We start from the raw sequence: 19653 nt of genomic DNA, 5'->3' as shown, positions 1-19653 counted from the left end.
CTTTTAGACGTGTTTTTGACTTAATTGCAAATGTCCATTTTATCCTTATAGAGTACAACAATAAATTGCTTACTTCATCGTTTTAGCTATTTTTGGACTGTGAATGACTGTTTTATCCCAACCAAACGTTCTCTTTTTCGTTTTTTCTTTGAATAATTCTACTTCTCTTTTAGAAAAAAGAACAAAAACGACAATAATTGTAGTCCACTAGAGAAAAATATTTCCTTATTTCCAAAAAAAACTCATCTTTCTAGTCAACAAAGAGTAGTATTAAAAAAAACTATTCCTATTTTTGTTTCTCCAAAAAAAAAATATATTGTTATTCTTTCTAGAAAGTAAAAGGACAAAACCGTAAGAATAAAAAAAGGAAAACAGAAACTACAAGGACATAAAAGTCATTTACACAGTCAAAGACTTTGAATAAAAAAACTCGATAAACACGGACTCCTTTTAATTTTAATCTCTTTATATTTAAAACCTTTCCTTCTTCTTCTTCTTCTTCTTCCTTCAACACAATCTCAATTTCTTCTAAATCGGAATCGGAATCGAAATCGGAAACGATGTCTTGCTCTGTCGCTGTATGTAACTCACCGGTCTTTTCACCGTCATCGTCTCTATTCTGTAACAAACCTTCTTTGATCCTCTCTTCGCCGCAAGAATCATCTCTCTCTCTAACTCTCTCTCATCTCAAACCTCAAACCTCTTCTCCTTCGTCTCCTTCTTCAACCGCCGCCGTTTCTTCTCCTAAATCTCCGTTTCTTCTCCGGTTCCAAAAACCTCCGACCACCGGATTCGGTCCTGTTCCTCCGTTAGCTTTCGGATCTGACTCTGTTTCCGCTGCAAGCCAGTCGTCGTCTCCTCCGGGAGGGGCTTTGAAAAGGAAAAGACCGACGAGGCTTGATATACCGATTGGTACTGCTGGATTCGTAGCTCCGTCGGCGAAGGGTGTGGTTGCGACGACGCCGAGGGAGGAGCGTAGTGAGGTTGAGAGGGATGGTGATGGCTACTCTGTTTATTGTAAGAGAGGACGAAGAGAAGCTATGGAGGATCGTTTCTCTGCTATCACTAATCTTCATGGAGATCGCAAACAGGTAAAATTCCCAATTTCGATTAGGGTTTGAGTTAATTACGGTTTTGAATCGGATTGTTTGAAACGATGTAATCGCGATTTCAATTTGGTGATTTATGATTCGATTAGGGTTTGAGTCGATTAGGTTTTGAATCGAACTGTTTGAAACGATGTAATCGCGATTTCAGTTCGGAGATTTTTTATTTGATTAGGGATTTCAATTCGGAGATTTTTTAAATTGAATTGTTTGAAACGATGCAAACGCGATTCTAAACGCTGTTTTTTGTTCTTCAGGCGATATTTGGAGTATATGATGGTCATGGAGGAGTTAAGGCGGCTGAGTTTGCAGCTAAGAACTTAGATAAGAACGTTGTAGAAGAGATAGGTGTTAAGAGAGACGAGTCTGAGATAGCTGATGCTGTGAAACGTGGTTACCTTATGACTGACGCTGCGTTTCTTAAGGAGAAAGATGTTAAAGGTGGTTCTTGCTGTGTCACGGCTCTAGTTAGAGAGGGTAGCCTTGTGGTGGCTAATGCTGGTGACTGTCGTGCTGTTATGAGTGTAGGAGGTGCGGCTAAGGCGCTTTCTTCTGATCACCGTCCGTCTAGAGACGATGAAAAGAAGAGAATCGAAACCACGGGTGGTTATGTTGATACGTTTCACGGTGTTTGGAGAATTCAGGGATCTTTAGCTGTGTCGAGAGGAATTGGAGATGCTCAGCTTAAGAAGTGGGTTATTGCCGAGCCAGAGACGAAGGTTTCGAGGATTGAGCAGGACCATGAGTTTTTGATCTTGGCGTCTGATGGTTTATGGGACAAAGTGAGTAACCAAGAAGCCGTTGATATTGCTCGTCCTTTGTGTTTAGGAAACGAGAAGCCGTTGTTGTTGGAGGCTTGTAAGAAGCTTGTCGATCTCTCGGCTTCACGAGGCTCGTCGGATGATATTAGTGTGATGTTGATCCCTTTGCACCAGTTCATGTAGAAAAAGAGAAGAGAAGCAGCATCGTAGAAGATTTTAGATATGTGACGTTTAGAAATTTGGAGGCTTTCTATGATTTAGTACTTTTAACTTGATTCATTCATTTGTTTATTCTTTCTAACTTAGTGGAAAAAAACAAGATAAAACTCAATGGTGTAGCCTATGATTCTTGTATGATTTGAGCTTTGGTCGAAATTAATCTAATTATCAGTTCGTTATTATCTCTGTTTTTTTTATATGTTTCGTGATCATCTATGGTACAATACAAACACAAAGTCGTAGTGCTAGTTGCTACGATGAGATTGAGTAGTTGTAGCACATCTACAAACACTGTCTTGCTAGTTGCTACAAACACAAAGCTCATACAAGAGCTTAGGAAGAGAACCAATCTCATCACAGAAATACATATTTTGTGCTGCTTAAATGCCATATGAAAGTAGCATACAAGATACAGTTCTATTGCATTTAAGTTTTATTTACAGGTGTGTAAAAACCTGACACGAAGTTCAGAGGATTAGAATGAGTCGATGAGTGTTGTTGTTGCAAACTCGTATCCAAAAAATCAGAGCCATATCGTGGTCTAGAGATGTGAGGTTTGATGCAATTAATGTGTTTAAACTTAATTTTATCTCAAGACTTTAAAATTTTGACATTTGATTTACCACACTATTGAACAAAATAACCTTATATATTCATTGATAAGAATCTATAATTTAAATTTATTCCAACCCACAACTCCAGCATATATGAGTCCATTGAGATGCAACGTAAAATGGACATTACATGTGATCCTGGTCAAAGAGTTGCTCTGTCAGTATTGTCTCGAAGTAAAGCTAAGGTACAAGAGAATTCGATAGAGAAAATATGATCGACCATAAAGAGAGCTTTCTTTATTAATCCTTAAATTTGGGGTAGTTTAGCCATGAAAGATGTCTTCCGGTAAAAAAAATTATCGCAAACTTCACCCCGAAACAAAACATCGGGCTGAACAGAAAACCAAATGGCCGAAAATATATTATTTGTTCACGTATGTAATTTATGTCATATATTCCACATAAGTTAACTACAATTGAGACTAACTAATGCGACCTAAGTTGCATAGGATCGGAATCGAGAATGCGAAACAAAACGCTTGGAACTACGTATATTAAGATTTACGATACAAATCATTTAGGAAAAATCTTGTCTATAGTACACATATCTGAACTATGTTGTTGATTGTGACAATGTTGACATGAATGAAACCCCATAATTTTCGATGTGTTACATATTGATAAGAGTGAAGTGATATACAAACTGTGGAAGGCCACAAGTATTATCATGTATAGATAAATAAACTCAATTAACATATATTCATATATATATATATTATATATATTAAAAAAAAAACAAATCTGTGCGGTGATAATGATTACCGACATGGATAAAGTCGATAAAAGGATAAGGAGAAATTTCAGAAAAACAAAGGATTGTGTTTGTGAACAGAGAGGAAGAAGACACAACGCCACAACGGTCAAGGAAAGAAAGAAGAAGGTTAGGATAAAAGAAAACAACACGTGAATATATAAACACATGGTTTTGTGTTGTAGGCGGGAGAACACGTTGTTGTTTTTTTGTCTTCCAATGAACCCCAAAAAACGGCACGTTGTTCGGCTTTTTCTCTTTTTGTTGTTTTTATATTTTTCCTTGTAAAAATTCTATTTAAACTTTCACCAAACCAAAAAAAATCTCCGGCAATTTAGCATTTTAGTCCCACACACATCATGTGTTCTACTAATTCAATGTAACTAAACGTATGCGTTCATTCACTTAATTTAGAGTTTCCCATCTATCAGTTTCATTTATTTCACTGTATTTTTTTCTTTCTTACAAAAACAAAATTTATTAAGATGATGAAAGCCTAACAAATAAACACCATGACCTACAAACATCGACGTTGAGTTAGTGGACTAATTAATTGTGTTTTAAAAAATGATGATATTAGAAGTCAATGTGTATTTTATTTTTGTTTGGCAAGCCAATGTCCTATTTTTAGTCATTATATATTGTTTCCAATAGGAATATAACACGCTTGAAAAGAAGTTGCTGAATTAGACTTCTTAACAAATCCATAATTTTAATCAAAAAAAGCAACCAAAAAAATATCAGTATAAATAAATATAAGTTATATAAATCACAGTCGCATGTCGCATGCAATTAAATATTCACGATGTTAAAAGACAGAGTTCGTCCCCTACAACTGGCCATTGGTTGGCATTTACTATTCCTTATAAAGTTAGAAGCGGTGTTTTTGCGTATGGTCCCTCGTTTTTTAATCAAATCATTTACTTTTTAAGGGCTGTATGTTCTGATTAATACACCCTCTGTTTCATAATATAAGAATATAGGATGTTTTAGAGAAGTTTTTTTGTTTTATAATATAAGATGTTTTCAAACTTCTATGCTACTTTTAGATTAATTTAATATTCTCTATTATGCAGTCTTATTTATGATTGATTAAACTTTTTTAAAGTGGTCTTTTATTAATATGTGTGTTTTCACCCAAAACATCTTATATTTTGAAACAGAGGGAGTATAACACATTTAGTTGATTGGTATAGCAGTGGAGTATTAGATATTATATTTATATTTAATATATGATATTAATTATAAAAATATAATATAAATGTGTTTTATTAAAAAAAAAATTATCACTCATTGCTATATAATTTTAAAAAATAGATTTTACATTTAATAAATTTTATAAATTATATATATATATATATATATATATGTGTAATTTAATAATTTTAATTATATATATATCTATAATGTAACACATTAATTACAAATAACTTTTAATTATTATATATATATTATAATTTTTTATAAAGGTTTATATCTATATTTTACATTTTTAATTTCAATAACTTTTTAAAATATATATAACATAACACATTAAACTAATGTAATAAATAAATAAAACAATAATATATATTATAAATGTGATATCCTCATTAATATTTTAATGTAATAAATAAATTATTATATTATTTTAAATAATAACATTAAATAGTTTCTCATATATATTATTTTATAACAAATCAATTTATCTTTTATAAAATCATAATTTTCTATTTTACAAAATAAATTAATTATTTAAAATAATTTTAATATATATTAATATTTTAGAGTTAAATGCTTGGGAAATGCTTCAAATGAGAGCATAAAAGAAGAGAGCATATGAGCATTGATATGCTCAAATTTAAATCTGAGCTACTCTCTCAAATTAAGTGATCAATTATAGTACTTAGGGATCATATCCATAAGAACTCTAGATTCACACAATAGATTTAATAATCTTTTAATTATGCTAAACCAAAATATTAATTTAAAAGCAATGCAAAAACAGAATTCAAAAGTGTTGTAAATTCATGAATTAAAAACGCTAGGCTTAGAGAATTTCTCAGAAAATTATAGAATATTAAATCAATAAATTAATAGGGTTCAAGCAATTAAAATTCAGAGCTAGAACTCTAAACTCTTATGTAAAATAAATCAGTTCTCACTGCAAATATTATCTTAATTTAAAACCAGAAAATCCAAAATCATCTTCAGCCTATGAAATTGTAGGCACAATCTCTTTAATAGCTTGAACATTGAAGTAGCAGTGTCTCTTTCCTAACATTTCATATGTTTACATTAGCGAAGAACACTACGTACTTGAGTCAAGTGGAAACCTAACCATCACGATGGTTAAATTATACTTTATTATTTTTGTTAATTACGTATTTTAAATTTTATCTATTTATTTAAGTAAATGTTACATTTATAAACTTTATCAATATTAAAAATAAAGAAAAATTCTAAATACTTTATCATTAACATAAAATAAATATAAATTTTAATGTTTTTTTTCACGACAAACCAACAAAAAAACGTGAAAATTAACATCATTTTATAAACCAAACCGGAATTGCACAATTGGATATCTGTCTGGATTCATCATCTATAAAAGATATATACATAAAAACACTATTTTGCACTTGAGCATTTAAACTACAGTTTTGATCCCCAAAAAAAAAAAAAAAAAAAAAAGAGAGCATTTAAACTGCAGTTAGAACCTCAATTACGCGTATATTACTTCGACCGTCAATATATTACTCGATTTAGATTGCTGCCATTTTTTACTAACTATTTGGATACTTATCTTATTGATATGAAGATCAGTGTGCATGATCTTGAATCAATCCTATAAAAAAAAAGTTGAAGATGATGATGTTGTTAGAGGTTTCCCCAGAGTTGCAATAACATAAGCATGTTGTATTGTCGGCCACCTTAATTTCGAGTTCTTTCTGCTTCGTCGTTGTCTTCTTCTCCAACGACACTTATCAACATAAACAGCAACTTATGTCTCTATTGTGTTTTGCTCCTTAGTACCCAATATTTAATATTTGATCCAATAATCAAAGAATAAATCATCATAAAACCACGCGTTAATGTCAAACAGTTCCTTGCTTACCTTTGCTATTTTATTTTGTAATAGTTTATAGATTTTTCTCTCTTTCCGAGTAAGTATGTATTACATATGTAGAGTCAACTGCGATTAGAAACATTAAAGTTTAGTACCAACGAATGACATGTTGCACTTGCATTGTCTATAATATGCTTTTCCAAGTGGATTATTTGATCTGTGTAACTTGGTAATACGGTATGGGTCCATTAAAATCTTAAAATAATATCTTATTTTTTGGACTCTAATCTAAAGGATATCTATACAAGTGGTGGACCGTTAATATAGTACTTCACGTTCACGGAAGGGCAGAGATCTTCCCAGAAGCAAACAAATACAATAATTTTCTTGTAACATTAATATATATCTATCGTTATGTATAAAGATAAGCTGCGACGGATTTTTTTCATAAAAAGCGACGTTTTCTTTATAAGTTAATACCATAGGTATTTTAGATGGCAAGTGTATAGAAATTAGAAAGCAGTAAAATTATTTTAAAAACTCCAATATTTTAATGGGACTTGTATATTGTCAACTCATAAAATATTTAATTTAAAAATATTATTGATGAACTTTGTTTTGTTGGTCAACATGTGATAGGGGAATAAGCTATTCAAAGAACTACATTTTTATTTTGATTCCCTCATGGATCACGTTGAGTAAAATTATTTGTTTTACCCAACAAAAGACAAGAGACATTAGTAGTAGTATTATTTAAACTAGAGGTGGAGGTGGTGAGTGCACGTCAATAGTGCGATCTTCTTAGCAAAACATTACTGAAGTCGGACAACTGGAGTCTTTGGTTCTGTGTTGGAGAGCGTGGACCAACAACTTCTTGACACATAAGTTTCAAAGTAGACCCACCAAAGATCTAGTTCTTTTTTTAGATGCCGAAGTGATGAACCTCTCTATCTCAACCCCTTTTTGGACAACTAACTCTGTCGCTACACGTTACTTACTCGCTTCCAATGTTTGCTCGGTTCACAATTTTGATAGTCCCGTGCTTCGTGTACATACACCGATGCACCCTCGTCGACATCGATTGTTGACACTGTTCCAGCACTAAAAGTTAGTTGGACGATGATCCTCTGCATATCATTTAAAGCATCTAAGCGGCGGATATAATCGATTTTAGACAATACATACGAATACGGTTTTCAAACAAAAAATTTATAATATAGCATAATTATGACATAGCAAAACATCATCGTATGATATTTGTAATACGGTACGGTACGTTGTTTTTTTGGGGGTAAATTGTATACATTAGTTGTTAGTGAATCAATATCACGTTGTCCGTAGGTTTCAAATCTGAAGTTTCCATGATTGATCTTCCGTATCAATTCATTCAAAATTTTCTTTTAACAATTAAGTACAAAAACATGTAACGATCAACACCTTCTAGCTAAATCTAATATGAGATGAGATGTAACAAGAACCGGTTCTGAAAATTTGAACCATGGTTAATTAATAAAAATTGTTAAATCCTTTAGTTAAACTTAAAACTAGGAAAGAATGTCCCATCTCCTTATACTTTCTAGTTTCTACACAAATTGGTGCCTCTACTACTCATAGACATTCCATAAACCTTTCAACTTCAAAATTATATTAACAGAATTAAAGACCGCAATTCCAAATTTCTCTAGCTTATATTCATTACCACGTTGGAAACTTCGGATATAACATGTATACATGTATCTGGTGGAGGTAGTATGGATGACACCATTACCACAACTTAGGCATGTTTGCTTTGGTAACAATTTCATTAATTTGAAAAAAACAAACAAAATGTTTACAATTTATAAGAAAAAAATCGACAAGATTTGGCAAACTAGATGCTAATATCACTGATAATTGATTCGACTGAATTATTGGGAAGAAAAAAATAGTATCTTCATATGATTGATTGGCTATTACGTAACTTGTTATCATGATTACAAGAAAAAATAATACTTCATTCGTAGATTACAATCCGAATATTCCAATGTCTGATCTCGTATAACACGAGTCAACAAGAAAAAAAAACTAAAACGCACAACAACAACAAGTACAAACAAAACCAAACAAACAATGGTCCGAAAAAAAAAATCAATCGACACGTTTTGTTAGTTTACCGTTCCCACGACTCGTCGTCGGGCAGATCATCTCTCATCACTTGTCGGCCCTAACTTAATGGCCTCAAACAGTAAAAACTAATACACAAACCGTTTTCTTTGTTGAAGTTAAACGAACCAATTTATTAAACCGTTGACTTATCCTTTTTCCATCGGGTAACGAATCAACGAGACCTAATCAAACAACAACTTGAACTCTCTTTGTTGATAAGGATAAATTTTTTATAAAGTAGTCAAAGTTTCTTTCTTTACTACAACATCCCAAGAACTTCTCCAAGTGTCGTTTACTGACATCATCAAAGTATCTAAAATCCGTTATTCCTAAATCCTAATTAACCAACCCATTTGTCTAATTAAAAAAAAGTAAAGCTAATTTAATCAATACTAGTGCTATGAATTACCCCAAGTGGGAAAGTCTTTATTTATGGCTTCACGATTTCAAAATCCAGAAAGACAAGTAGAAAAGAAAGGTCCACGTCGGAAAATAAATAAAATTCCCCAACTTTATTTCTCCTTCACATTTTGACAGTTCGTCACACGTATAAATATCGTCGTGTGTCTTTACAAATCTACACACGAAAAGTTAGTTAAGCTACAAAAAAAAAACAAAAAAAAAAACATGGAGAAACAGAACATTATCACTTCTTCTTCTTCAACTCAATCTTCTTGGATTCGTGGTTCTTGTGTCGGACGAGGATGCTTTGGTACAGTAAGCAAAGCTTTGAGTAAAATCGACGGTGGAGTATTCGCCGTTAAGTCAGTAGATCTCGCCACGTGTCTTCCTGCTCAAGCTGAGTCGTTAGAGAACGAAATCTTTATCCTCCGGTGTCTCAAGTCTCACCCGAACGTAGTGAGGTTCTTAGGCGATGACGTGTCTAAAGAAGGAACGACGACGTTTAGGAATCTTCATTTAGAGTATTCGCCGGAAGGCGACGTGGCTGAGGGTGGAATCGTAAGCGAAACGCTCCTCCGACGTTACGTCCGGTGTCTCGTCTCTGCTTTGAGCCACGTTCATTCTAACGGAGTCGTTCATTGCGACGTTAAATCTAAGAACGTTCTTGTGTTTAACGGTGGAAGCTCCGTTAAGCTAGCGGACTTTGGATCGGCGGTTGAGTTCGAGAAATCGACGGTTCATGTTGCGCCACGTGGAAGTCCTCTCTGGATGGCTCCGGAGGTGATCAGACGTGAGTACCACGGACCGGAGAGTGACGTGTGGTCTTTAGGGTGTACGGTCATCGAGATGCTCACCGGGAAACCAGCTTGGGAAGACCAAGGTTTCGACTCGCTGAGTCGGATCGGGTACTCGAACGAGTTGCCTTTTATTCCGGCGGGGTTATCGGAGCTGGGGAGAGACTTCTTGGAGAAATGCTTGAAACGCGATCGGAGTCAGCGGTGGAGCTGTGATCAGCTTTTGGAGCATCCGTTTCTGTTTCAAGATCGTCACGACTCGTTCTTGACTGAGTCTTCTCCGCGTTGTGTACTTGACTGGGTCAACTCTGAGTTCGATGAAGAAGAAGAAGAGAGCAACGAGACGAGTCTTGAATCCACGGTTTCAGCAATGGCAAGGATACGTAAATTAGCGTCAACCGGAGAGGCAACTTGGGAATCTAACGGTTGGGTTGAGGTTAGAGTCAGAGATGACGCTTCCGAAGAGTCAGTGGCACAAGAGGAATATTTTATTTCAACAAGGGCAGAATCGGAATTTAACATGTCATCGGAGTTGTCGAGCGTCGATGACGTAAGACAACCGGGAAATGAAGAGTCGGCGACCGAGTTGGCGTCGGCAATGACGTGTGAAGTAGTATTGTTGTTGATATTGGTGGTAGAGAATATTCAGATATATGCCACGTTTTACACCAGTAGTATTATAACATATTGGTGTTGTTGCTGTTGTTATTATCATTATCAAAATAATAATAAGAAGAAGAATAAATTTGCGAAATCTACATCTTTCATTCTCAGCCTTAACTTTTTGTTTGGTATATTGCATGTGATTCGGATCGGTCTATCTATTAGTATCATAAAACTCTTTTACGTGGTGTGATGATATATGTATATGTAGTGTCCTTTAACTCTCAACTGTTTACTTGCCTCCTTTTTTTGTTGATAACTCTCATTTAACACACCCAATTTTTAGTTTGGTAAGCTTATTGGACCATATATAATAGAGTAAAATATTGGAAGTTCGCTAGAGTTAGAGAGGAACTAAGACCATGTATTTATGTATAATTAGGCTAATAAAGTATATGGTTAGGGTCAATATGAAATTGTCAGCCGCATCTTAATTTTTAATGTCGGCGTTGGATAAAATTGTTAGGTCAAATAGTCGATGTGAACTATAAACTTAGTTCAATGGTAGATAATTTATATATATATGGTAATAAGGAAGAGAAAATGGAAGATGACGATGAAATGGTGGGCAACGCTGAGTTGGCTTACGACAACTCCACAAGAGATTTTCAATTTGGAAAAAGGTGTTAACATAAATAATACGCTAAATTTTTAAAAACAGTCCACTCTCTTCATGGCTTATCTCTTCATTTAACCTTTAAAATTCTCTGTTTCTTTTTGTTTTTGCAACACTTTTATTCCATGGATAATGTGCTCAAATTTAATACTATGCTATTTTACTTGGTTATTACGTACGTATGATTTATATATAACAATCATCTTTATTGTTACCTAATTACGTACTTTATGTTTTTAAGAAAGTTCAATAGTACTTTTACAGCTTTAATTTAATACTTGGCCAACCTTATGTTCTCAAATTTAATACTATGATTTTTCATTTGGTTAGTCCGTATGTTTTTTGAGTACTGTTAGTATTGTTAGGCTGAACAAACGAATTCGGTTTGAGTCTAAATCTTGGAGGAGCCTCTAAGCCTAATGAATCTAGGTTCCAACTGTAGATTAGAATATCAAGTTAGACCTCAAAAGTATAATAAATGATCACTGTTATGTTTCCAATATTATTCAATTACGTATAGTGGAAATATATGGTTTTATGTACTAATTTTATTCATATAGGATCACAAAGTGCCGTAAAAATCATCAAGAGTTATGAAAAAAAGTATTTTCGTAGTTGCCAATAACACAAGGTAAAAAGGGTTGGTTTTATTCATTCTCATAAATCATAATACATACGTATTTGTACTTTTCATATGTCTTTTTCCTAATAGAAATCATATCTTATATAAGAATATTCTTCTATATCCTAATACCCTCCACCCCCTTTCAAGTCGGCGGTCCAAAATTTCGAACACCTAAATTGGACAACAAATTTTAGAACACCGGTCTTGACAAAGCTGGGGTGAAGATATCAATAACTATCATAACTTGATCTTTGGTAGAAATGTGAGGTAGTGATAAGTCCGTCTTGAAAGACATCCCAAACTTGATGGTAATCAGATTCAATATATGTTTGGCGTGTTCATGAATATGACGAGAGTAGCAGCTTGGAATATTCTTCTATATCCTAATATGATCTTAAATGGTATTGTTTGTTAATAGAAACAACTAATCTAAATATGCATCTTCTTCTTGATGGGCATAACCGAATTCAATGGTTTTAAGTTTGACCTTTGGTTGATATTCCTTCTCTTCACCATACTTCTTCATGGTGATATTCCTTAGCTTTTTGCAGCTTCTAGAGCTATTCTCATTCGAGTCTTCCAATCTCATCTCGGTGGGACAAAACCAATCCTTAAATGCAAGAAAAAAAAGAAGAGATTTCTTTAAAATCCAACAATTAAAATTTCCACACAATATGTTCATAAAACTACTAATTACTATCTAGTAGAGTGCTTATCAAGCTGTGATATCTAATTACTTTACTATCTAGTAAAGTCCTTCTCAAGAGTTCCACACAATTTGAGAACCTTGCTTCTTTGAATTTTGCTTGCCAAGATGTGATATCTCGTTTCCAGTTGTGTAGACCAAAATGAAGTTGTTTGTCGTTGCAATAGAAAGAACAGTTTTGTTATCTCTTTCGAATATTACTTTTCCAGTAATCTTTATCTTTATTCTTATCTCCAAGCGTGTTAATTTAAGTTTTTTTTTCTTTATTTTTTCCATAATTAGTTTATGTGAATTTTTGAAAACTAAACAAACAGAAAAGCATGTCATCAATAAATAACTTTGATTTAATAAAGCCTTGAATCACTCACTGTTGACAATCTGAGCGACATGCTTTTAATTAGTTTGAGTATTTAAATGGGAACGAAAAAATTAGAAGTTTTAGTTGAGAAAATATGTGAGCTTAAAAAGTTTTTATACATGAAAAACAAAAAAATAGTCACACAAGTTATATGTAAGAGGTAAAAAGTAGACGACAACAAAAAAAAAAGAGGTAAAAAGTAGAAAACACATATTGGTCGAGAAAAATTAGTAGGCCGATAAAGCCCATGACAGTAGCCATAGCCCATATAATTGAGCTAAATTGACAAACCGCTTTAAAATACTACTATTGATCTTCTATTTGACCCACCCGGTTTAGAATCTCGACTCCGGTTTAGATAATTTTGAGCCAGATCTAATTTTTTTTTCTTAACCAGCTAATACAAAAACTAGACCTTGCCATAAAAACCGTATCCGAATACCCAACCCGGAACCCGACCTAAAAAACTAGATTTGAGTTGGGTACGAGTTTACCTATAAAACTTTATTGGATTCTATTTTTAAATACCCGTGGGGTCGGGTTAGGGTCGGATAATATCCGGTACCCATTTGGGTACCCATTATACCCGAACATATAAACATATTTATAATATTTATCATTAATATAATACAATTACCCCAAAATTATGATTATAATTTTGAATATTTCATTTAGTTTTGTCACATAAGTCAAAATTTATTTAAATTTAATTAATTTTAATTATATTTTTTCGGGTACCCGGTAATTCGAATACTAATCGGGTTCTAAAATTTGTAACCCAAACCGATCTGAACCTGATAGTACCCAAACTGAACTAAACCCATATATCTAAAAATACCCAATAAATTATATATTTCTAAACCCGTTTATCTGAAACCGAACGGGTTACCCGAATGTCCACCCCTGTCAAAAACTCTAGAAACCAAAAAAAAAAAAAACTTCCGATTGCTTTTTTCCTTCTCCGTGTCGATCCTCTTCTTCTTCGGACTCACATTGCATCGTCTCTCACTCGATCCGCCGTGATTTCAGGTTCGTTATCTCTTCCCTGAGATTTATTTCGATCTTATTTCTCTCTGTTGGTTTGAGCTATATCGACAAATCTAAGCTAGGGTTCTTTCAGAGTGATCGATCGGGAGATTCCTCCGTTTGATCTGTTTTGTATTTGTGATTCCGACTTCGTGATCCGTCATAATTGAATCGCGTTTCATAATCTTGGCTCTCTGTTTTTGAAACCGCTTATATATCGCTTCGGACTCGAAATCGTAGCTTTTGGTTTTTGTGTTTGAATCGGGTTTGATTAGATAATTTATCCTCTTAGGATCATCATCGTCGACTCGAGTTCCGATCTTAGAATCTCTACTACTCATAGATTCTCATGTGTGATTTTGCCACTGCAAATGTTTGATTATTTGTGGTGATTTGTTGTTGTAGTTTTACATTGATCTTTAAGAATCGAATTTGAAAGTTCAATTCATATGTAGATCTATTCTTGATTTTGTATATAATTCGATTACATGTGTTTACTGAGAATTGCTCTGATGTCATTATAATTCACTGAGATTGAAAGCCTTATGGATCGAAAAATTCTGTTTTTTGTTTTCCCTAGCTTATATGTCTTATCATCTCTGTATAGTTTTCCTGGTGGAACAAGTTTGATAAACACTTAGTTTATAGATTTCTCCTGTGGCAGATTCGTTTTTCTTTTCAAGTGAATTATAGTATTGTCTTACTAATGTATCCCACATATATGTGTTATCTGTGAGCATTGGAGATGTTGTGGTTTATATAGCCTTTGAGCTTTTTACATTGTTTTTAACTATTTGAAGTGAGACATTTGGGAAGCTTTAGAGTTAATGATGTCTGCTTGTCTTCCATGAGCTGTGTTTTTACAGGCTATTCTGCTTATGTGTGTTGTTGCACACAAATGTTCTCATTTAACTGTTTTGATATTTTACTTCTATTTGCAGGGAAAATCATTTTGGAAAACATGCCAGGTCAGAAGATTGAAACGGGTCATGAGGACATTGTCCACGATGTGCAAATGGATTACTATGGAAAGCGAATTGCAACTGCCTCATCTGACTGCACCATCAAGATAACTGGCGTTACCAACAACGGTGGATCGCAGCCACTAGCTACATTAACCGGCCACCGTGGTCCTGTTTGGGAGGTCGCGTGGGCACACCCAAAGTTTGGATCAATCCTAGCTTCGTGCTCCTATGATGGTCAAGTCATACTCTGGAAAGAAGGCAACCAAAACCAATGGACCCAAGCTCATGTCTTTACAGACCACAAATCTTCAGTCAACTCCATTGCGTGGGCTCCTCATGATCTTGGACTATCCTTGGCTTGCGGGTCATCCGATGGAAACATTTCCGTTTTCACAGGCCGTCCTGATGGTGGCTGGGACACAACAAGGATCGACCAGGCGCATCCGGTTGGAGTTACTTCGGTAACCTGGGCACCAGCCACTGCGCCTGGTGCTCTTGTGAGCTCTGGTCTTCTTGATCCCGTCTACAAGCTAGCTTCTGGTGGGTGTGACAACACCGTGAAAGTGTGGAAGCTCTCTAACGCTTCGTGGAAAATGGATTGCTTTCCGGCTCTTCAAAAGCACACTGACTGGGTCCGTGATGTGGCTTGGGCACCGAACTTGGGTCTCCCTAAGTCAACCATAGCTAGTGGCTCCCAAGATGGGAAAGTGATCATATGGACAGTGGGAAAAGAAGATGAGCAATGGGAAGGCAAAGTTCTGAAGGACTTTATGACTCCGGTGTGGCGGGTCTCGTGGTCTTTGACCGGTAACTTGTTGGCTGTCTCTGATGGAAACAACAATGTGACGGTGTGGAAAGAGTCAGTTGATGGAGAGTGGGAACAAGTTACTCTTGTGGAGCCGTAGATTTTGGATGCTTTTGTTGTCTCTGCCCTTCTTTCATGGAACTGAATTAAACACTTTTTTCTTTAATCTTTTCTTAGACCGGTTTGGTGATCTTTTGATGTGCTTTTCTTAAAATTGATTCGAAACATTTGAACCTTCTTTTTTTTTTTTCTTTTCTTTTCATAGAGACCCTTTTTAAAATTCGAAAAACAGAGATTTTTCATATGATATATAGTTTTCTCATAGTCTCTTTATTTGATTTTCTTACTTCTTTATGTATGGTAAAGGTTCTAATTTGAAAGAACTTCGATATAACGTGGTGAGTCTTCTCATCGATCTTACTGCATATAATTATACGTGTTGTCTGTATTTGATACATGATGTTCATTCAGATCCTAAGTTCCTAACATTCTGTATCAGAATATCCATTTTATGGAGGAAATAAATAGGCCCAAAAGGGCCCATAATAAGTTTCGAGAGGAAGGTGGCCCATTTGGTTCTATCAAAAATTATAAGCACCGGCTCGTATAAAAAAACTCATTTTGCCTTCTACAAATCCCCACAAAAATCATCTCCTTCAATCTCTCCAAAACACTACTACAATCCAACAACTGAACCAAAACAACTACAGCGAAGCTTGCTTTTGATTTTGCGATACGATGGCGAGCATTATTAGCAACGAGCCAGAGCGTGAGCACAGAGACGAAGAAGAGTCAGGAGCCAACGAAGATGAAGACACCGGTGCTCAGGTTGCTCCGATCGTCAGGCTCGAAGAAGTCGCCGTCACCACCGGTGAAGAAGACGAAGACACCCTCCTCGATCTGTATGTATCTCCCTATTTGGACTAAGTTGTACTGGATCTGATCGTTTCCGTAGTAGTTAGTTAGTTCCTCAAGTTCTAGGGTTTAAGATTTGATCGTTGATTTGATTGGGGGGTTTTGTGTACGAATCTGTAGGAAATCGAAAATGTATCGGTTCGATAAAGATGGGAGTCAGTGGAAAGAGAGAGGAGCTGGTACTGTTAAGTTCTTAAAACACAGGGAGTCTGGAAAGATTCGTCTCGTTATGAGGCAATCGAAAACTCTGAAGATCTGTGCTAATCATCTAGGTAAGATTTTGTCTATATTGGTTGGTGTTAATTTGATTCTGGATCTGTATTTGTTGTAATATATTCATTTTGATCGTTGTTTTTTTTTTTTGGGAATTGTGTATGCAGTTACATCGGGCATGAGTGTTCAGGAACACGCTGGGAATGATAAGTCTTGTGTATGGCACGCTCGTGATTTTTCTGATGGGGAATTGAAAGATGAGCTTTTCTGCATCCGGTTTGCGTCAGTTGAGAGTGAGTGTGAATTTTCTATTTTCTATTTTTTTTTTTTGGCTCAGTTTGATTGAATCTCGTTATGTGATTGTTGCTTATTAGTAGCACTGATTGGTCTCTTTTTTTGTGTGCTATACCTTGTAGTAGCTTAAACCTTATGATTACCTGCTTGCTTCATTTTGTTTCTGCATATGCTTTGGCATTGTTTGCTTAATCCTTGTCACGGGTTTACAGTAGATTTATGGCTTAGGTCACTGGATGATCTTTGAATTTATGGATATTGCCATATGACTGGCATGTTTTGGAAGTTTTCGATATAAAAACTTTTTGCCAATTTGGAGATGTTATGTGTTTGATTTGAATTTCCCTTTGTAGATTTAACGATTGAAATGTTCCTCTTGGATCTAATATGCAACTCTCACTAATCAGAATATGTTTAGGTATTTTTTTATGTGTATGATCTGCTTAGACAAGATCAGTCCAGTGCTGCATGTGGCTTGGAATTGAGCTGTGTGTAGTATCGGATTCGGAAAAGTGTTTTTCTGAATCTCGTTTTATGTGGTGTTTTGTTTGTGTGTTTGGCCACGCTGTTGATGCTGTCATAGTTATAGTAGGGTTGAGTAAATAATCAAGTCTTATTAACCTGATCAGACTGCAAAGCATTTATGCAAAAGTTCAAGGAAGTAGCTGAATCTGAAGAAGAGAAAGAAGAGAGCAAAGACGCTTCTGACGCTGCTGGTCTTCTTGAGAAATTAACAGTGGAAGAGAAAGAAACTAAAGAGAAAGCAGTGGAGAAGGAGGAAAACAAAAAGTGTGAAGCTGTTGAAGAAAATAAAACGGAGGAGTCTGTTCCGTCGACTTAAGATGCATGCATCGAGGGAAGACTTGGCTTTTATTTTAAAATTGATACATGTTTTGAGTCGTGTTGAGAGTCCATATATGTTAGTGTCACAAAAAAAAAGTGTCACAGGTGACATTTGCATATTGCGAGATTGATTTTGGGGGTTGTTTGGGTTTTCAATTTTCATTGTCTTGAAAAGAAAGAAAAGAAAAAAAAGAGTATCATGATTTTTTTTGGGAAACAGTGTGGATTCTGAGGTGTTTCCATTTTGATTTTTTTTACAAAATTTGTATGTTGTGGATGATTTTGTGTGCTTTCTTATCAAAAACAAAACAAGTCGTTTCACATCATGTTCTAACCTTTGCTTGGATAAAATGAAGCTGTTCCTCGTAACTGTTTACGAAATTTTAGCTAACTTACTAAACAGTGTACTTCCCATTAGCTCCCAAGTTATGGTTAGTTGAATTAAATGTTAAAACTTGAAATTATGTTCTAGTTCCACTGTCTATTTAGATTTGGATAAGATAAGACTACTCTTTGTGGTCTTTGATTCATTTACTCGTTGTGTTACAAATGGACAAATTACGATTCAGGTTGGGTCATGTGTCACAGTAGTTGACTGGCCCTACCCTGGTTTACTTGGAAGATTGTGTATGTGGGACTTTTCAGTTAACTGAATCCACCGAATTAAGAACCTATTAGCCTTTTGAGTTTTGATTGTCTTGTGCCTGATGCTGATTTTTCACCTTGTAGCCTTTTGATTGTCTTGTGCATATTGTTTTTTTTTTTTTTTTTTTTTTTTAACAAATTCTACAAGTTCGCTTTTACTATATTTTATATTTTAGTCCTCATAATTCTTAAATGTTGAGATCAGAACAAAACAAAACAAACTTCTTACTTCTTAGAAAAGAAAGGCGTTGAGAACTGAGAAGAAACGAGGCAGCTACTAAAACAATGGCTTGGTTGAACAGGTCGTTACTCGTTAGTAACCTGAATACTCATCCAAACAATAGAAGAATGTAGGTGTAAGTAACATCTTTGTACTTTGATATGCATGGTTTTATGGTAAGACTATAGTATGTTATGAAGCATTGTACATTAATCACGTACGATGTGATGATACTTATCTCCCAAATCGTAACCAAGTGTTCTTTCCATGACGACCACGACCATAGTGACAATATCAAGATTACGACCTATATATAGATATACTACTATGTCTATCCTGTGACATATCCGTTGCGTTTTCGAACAATTCACTCCTTCTGTTATTGTTTTATCTTTTCATGTTTGATCGAAGACTAACATTAATTATTTTGTTGGCAGAGTTAGGATGGAAATTCTCGCCTCTCTATTCATGGCTCGAAAGAGGATAAACTCACATAGTAATTCATATATTAGGTGGTATTTTTCGTTGATAATACATATGCCAGATATGTCTGTTATCGAAGTCAAAGTGAAATCTTCATCTCAGTTTAGAAAAAATCTTACTTTGGTTATAACAAGTAATTTAGAACATAAACTAATACGGTTGAAAAAACATTAATCTTTGGGGATTCTTTATAGACGACATTTTGTATTCCAAATGTGCAATAATTATCTCAACTATATTTACCATTGAGTATAAGCGATAGTTGGATACTCTAAAATAAACTAAGTGAGTCACACCTTATTTGTCTAAAAATCTTTTGTTGTATTGAACTCAAATCTAGTTGTTAAAGTGTTCAACGATCCTTTCCTATGAAGTAAACTAGATCCATGTGCAATTAAGGGACGCGTTTCCTCGAACCATCATACACACAACTTT

General features: G+C 34.7%; 3 protein-coding genes and 1 pseudogene across 4 annotated transcripts; all 4 read left to right on the top strand.

The window, feature by feature from the left end:
- Window positions 1-415: 415 nt before the first annotated feature.
- On the top strand, window positions 416-2268 carry LOC104700498 (putative protein phosphatase 2C 25). The gene is made up of 2 exons (XM_010416019.3): window positions 416-1091; window positions 1364-2268. Exons 1-2 carry the CDS (start codon window positions 561-563, stop codon window positions 2048-2050), a joined length of 1218 nt encoding a protein of 405 aa, XP_010414321.2. The 5' UTR covers window positions 416-560; the 3' UTR covers window positions 2051-2268.
- A 6837-nt stretch (window positions 2269-9105) lies between these two features.
- On the top strand, window positions 9106-10746 carry LOC104700497 (mitogen-activated protein kinase kinase kinase 18-like; annotated as a pseudogene). The gene has a single exon (XR_015561696.1). The product of XR_015561696.1 is annotated as a mitogen-activated protein kinase kinase kinase 18-like (transcript).
- Window positions 10747-13682: 2936 nt separating this feature from the next.
- On the top strand, window positions 13683-15927 carry LOC104700496 (protein transport protein SEC13 homolog B). Its single transcript, XM_010416018.3, has 2 exons — window positions 13683-13838; window positions 14777-15927. Exons 1-2 carry the CDS (start codon window positions 13703-13705, stop codon window positions 15703-15705), a joined length of 1065 nt encoding a protein of 354 aa, XP_010414320.2. The 5' UTR covers window positions 13683-13702; the 3' UTR covers window positions 15706-15927.
- A 177-nt stretch (window positions 15928-16104) lies between these two features.
- LOC104700494 (ran-binding protein 1 homolog b-like) lies at window positions 16105-18196 on the top strand. The gene is made up of 4 exons (XM_010416017.3): window positions 16105-16507; window positions 16641-16792; window positions 16901-17026; window positions 17657-18196. The coding sequence occupies exons 1-4, from the start codon at window positions 16344-16346 to the stop codon at window positions 17866-17868; spliced, it is 654 nt and encodes a 217-aa protein (XP_010414319.2). The 5' UTR covers window positions 16105-16343; the 3' UTR covers window positions 17869-18196.
- The last annotated feature ends 1457 nt before the right edge of the window (window positions 18197-19653 follow it).

Source organism: Camelina sativa, chromosome 7 (assembly GCF_030686135.1).
Source record: "Camelina sativa cultivar CO46 ecotype springtype chromosome 7, ASM3068613v1".
Taxonomy (NCBI): Eukaryota; Viridiplantae; Streptophyta; class Magnoliopsida; order Brassicales; family Brassicaceae; genus Camelina; species Camelina sativa.
The sequence above is the reverse complement of the archived record's forward strand: the minus strand, read 5'-3'. Positions and strand labels throughout refer to the sequence as shown.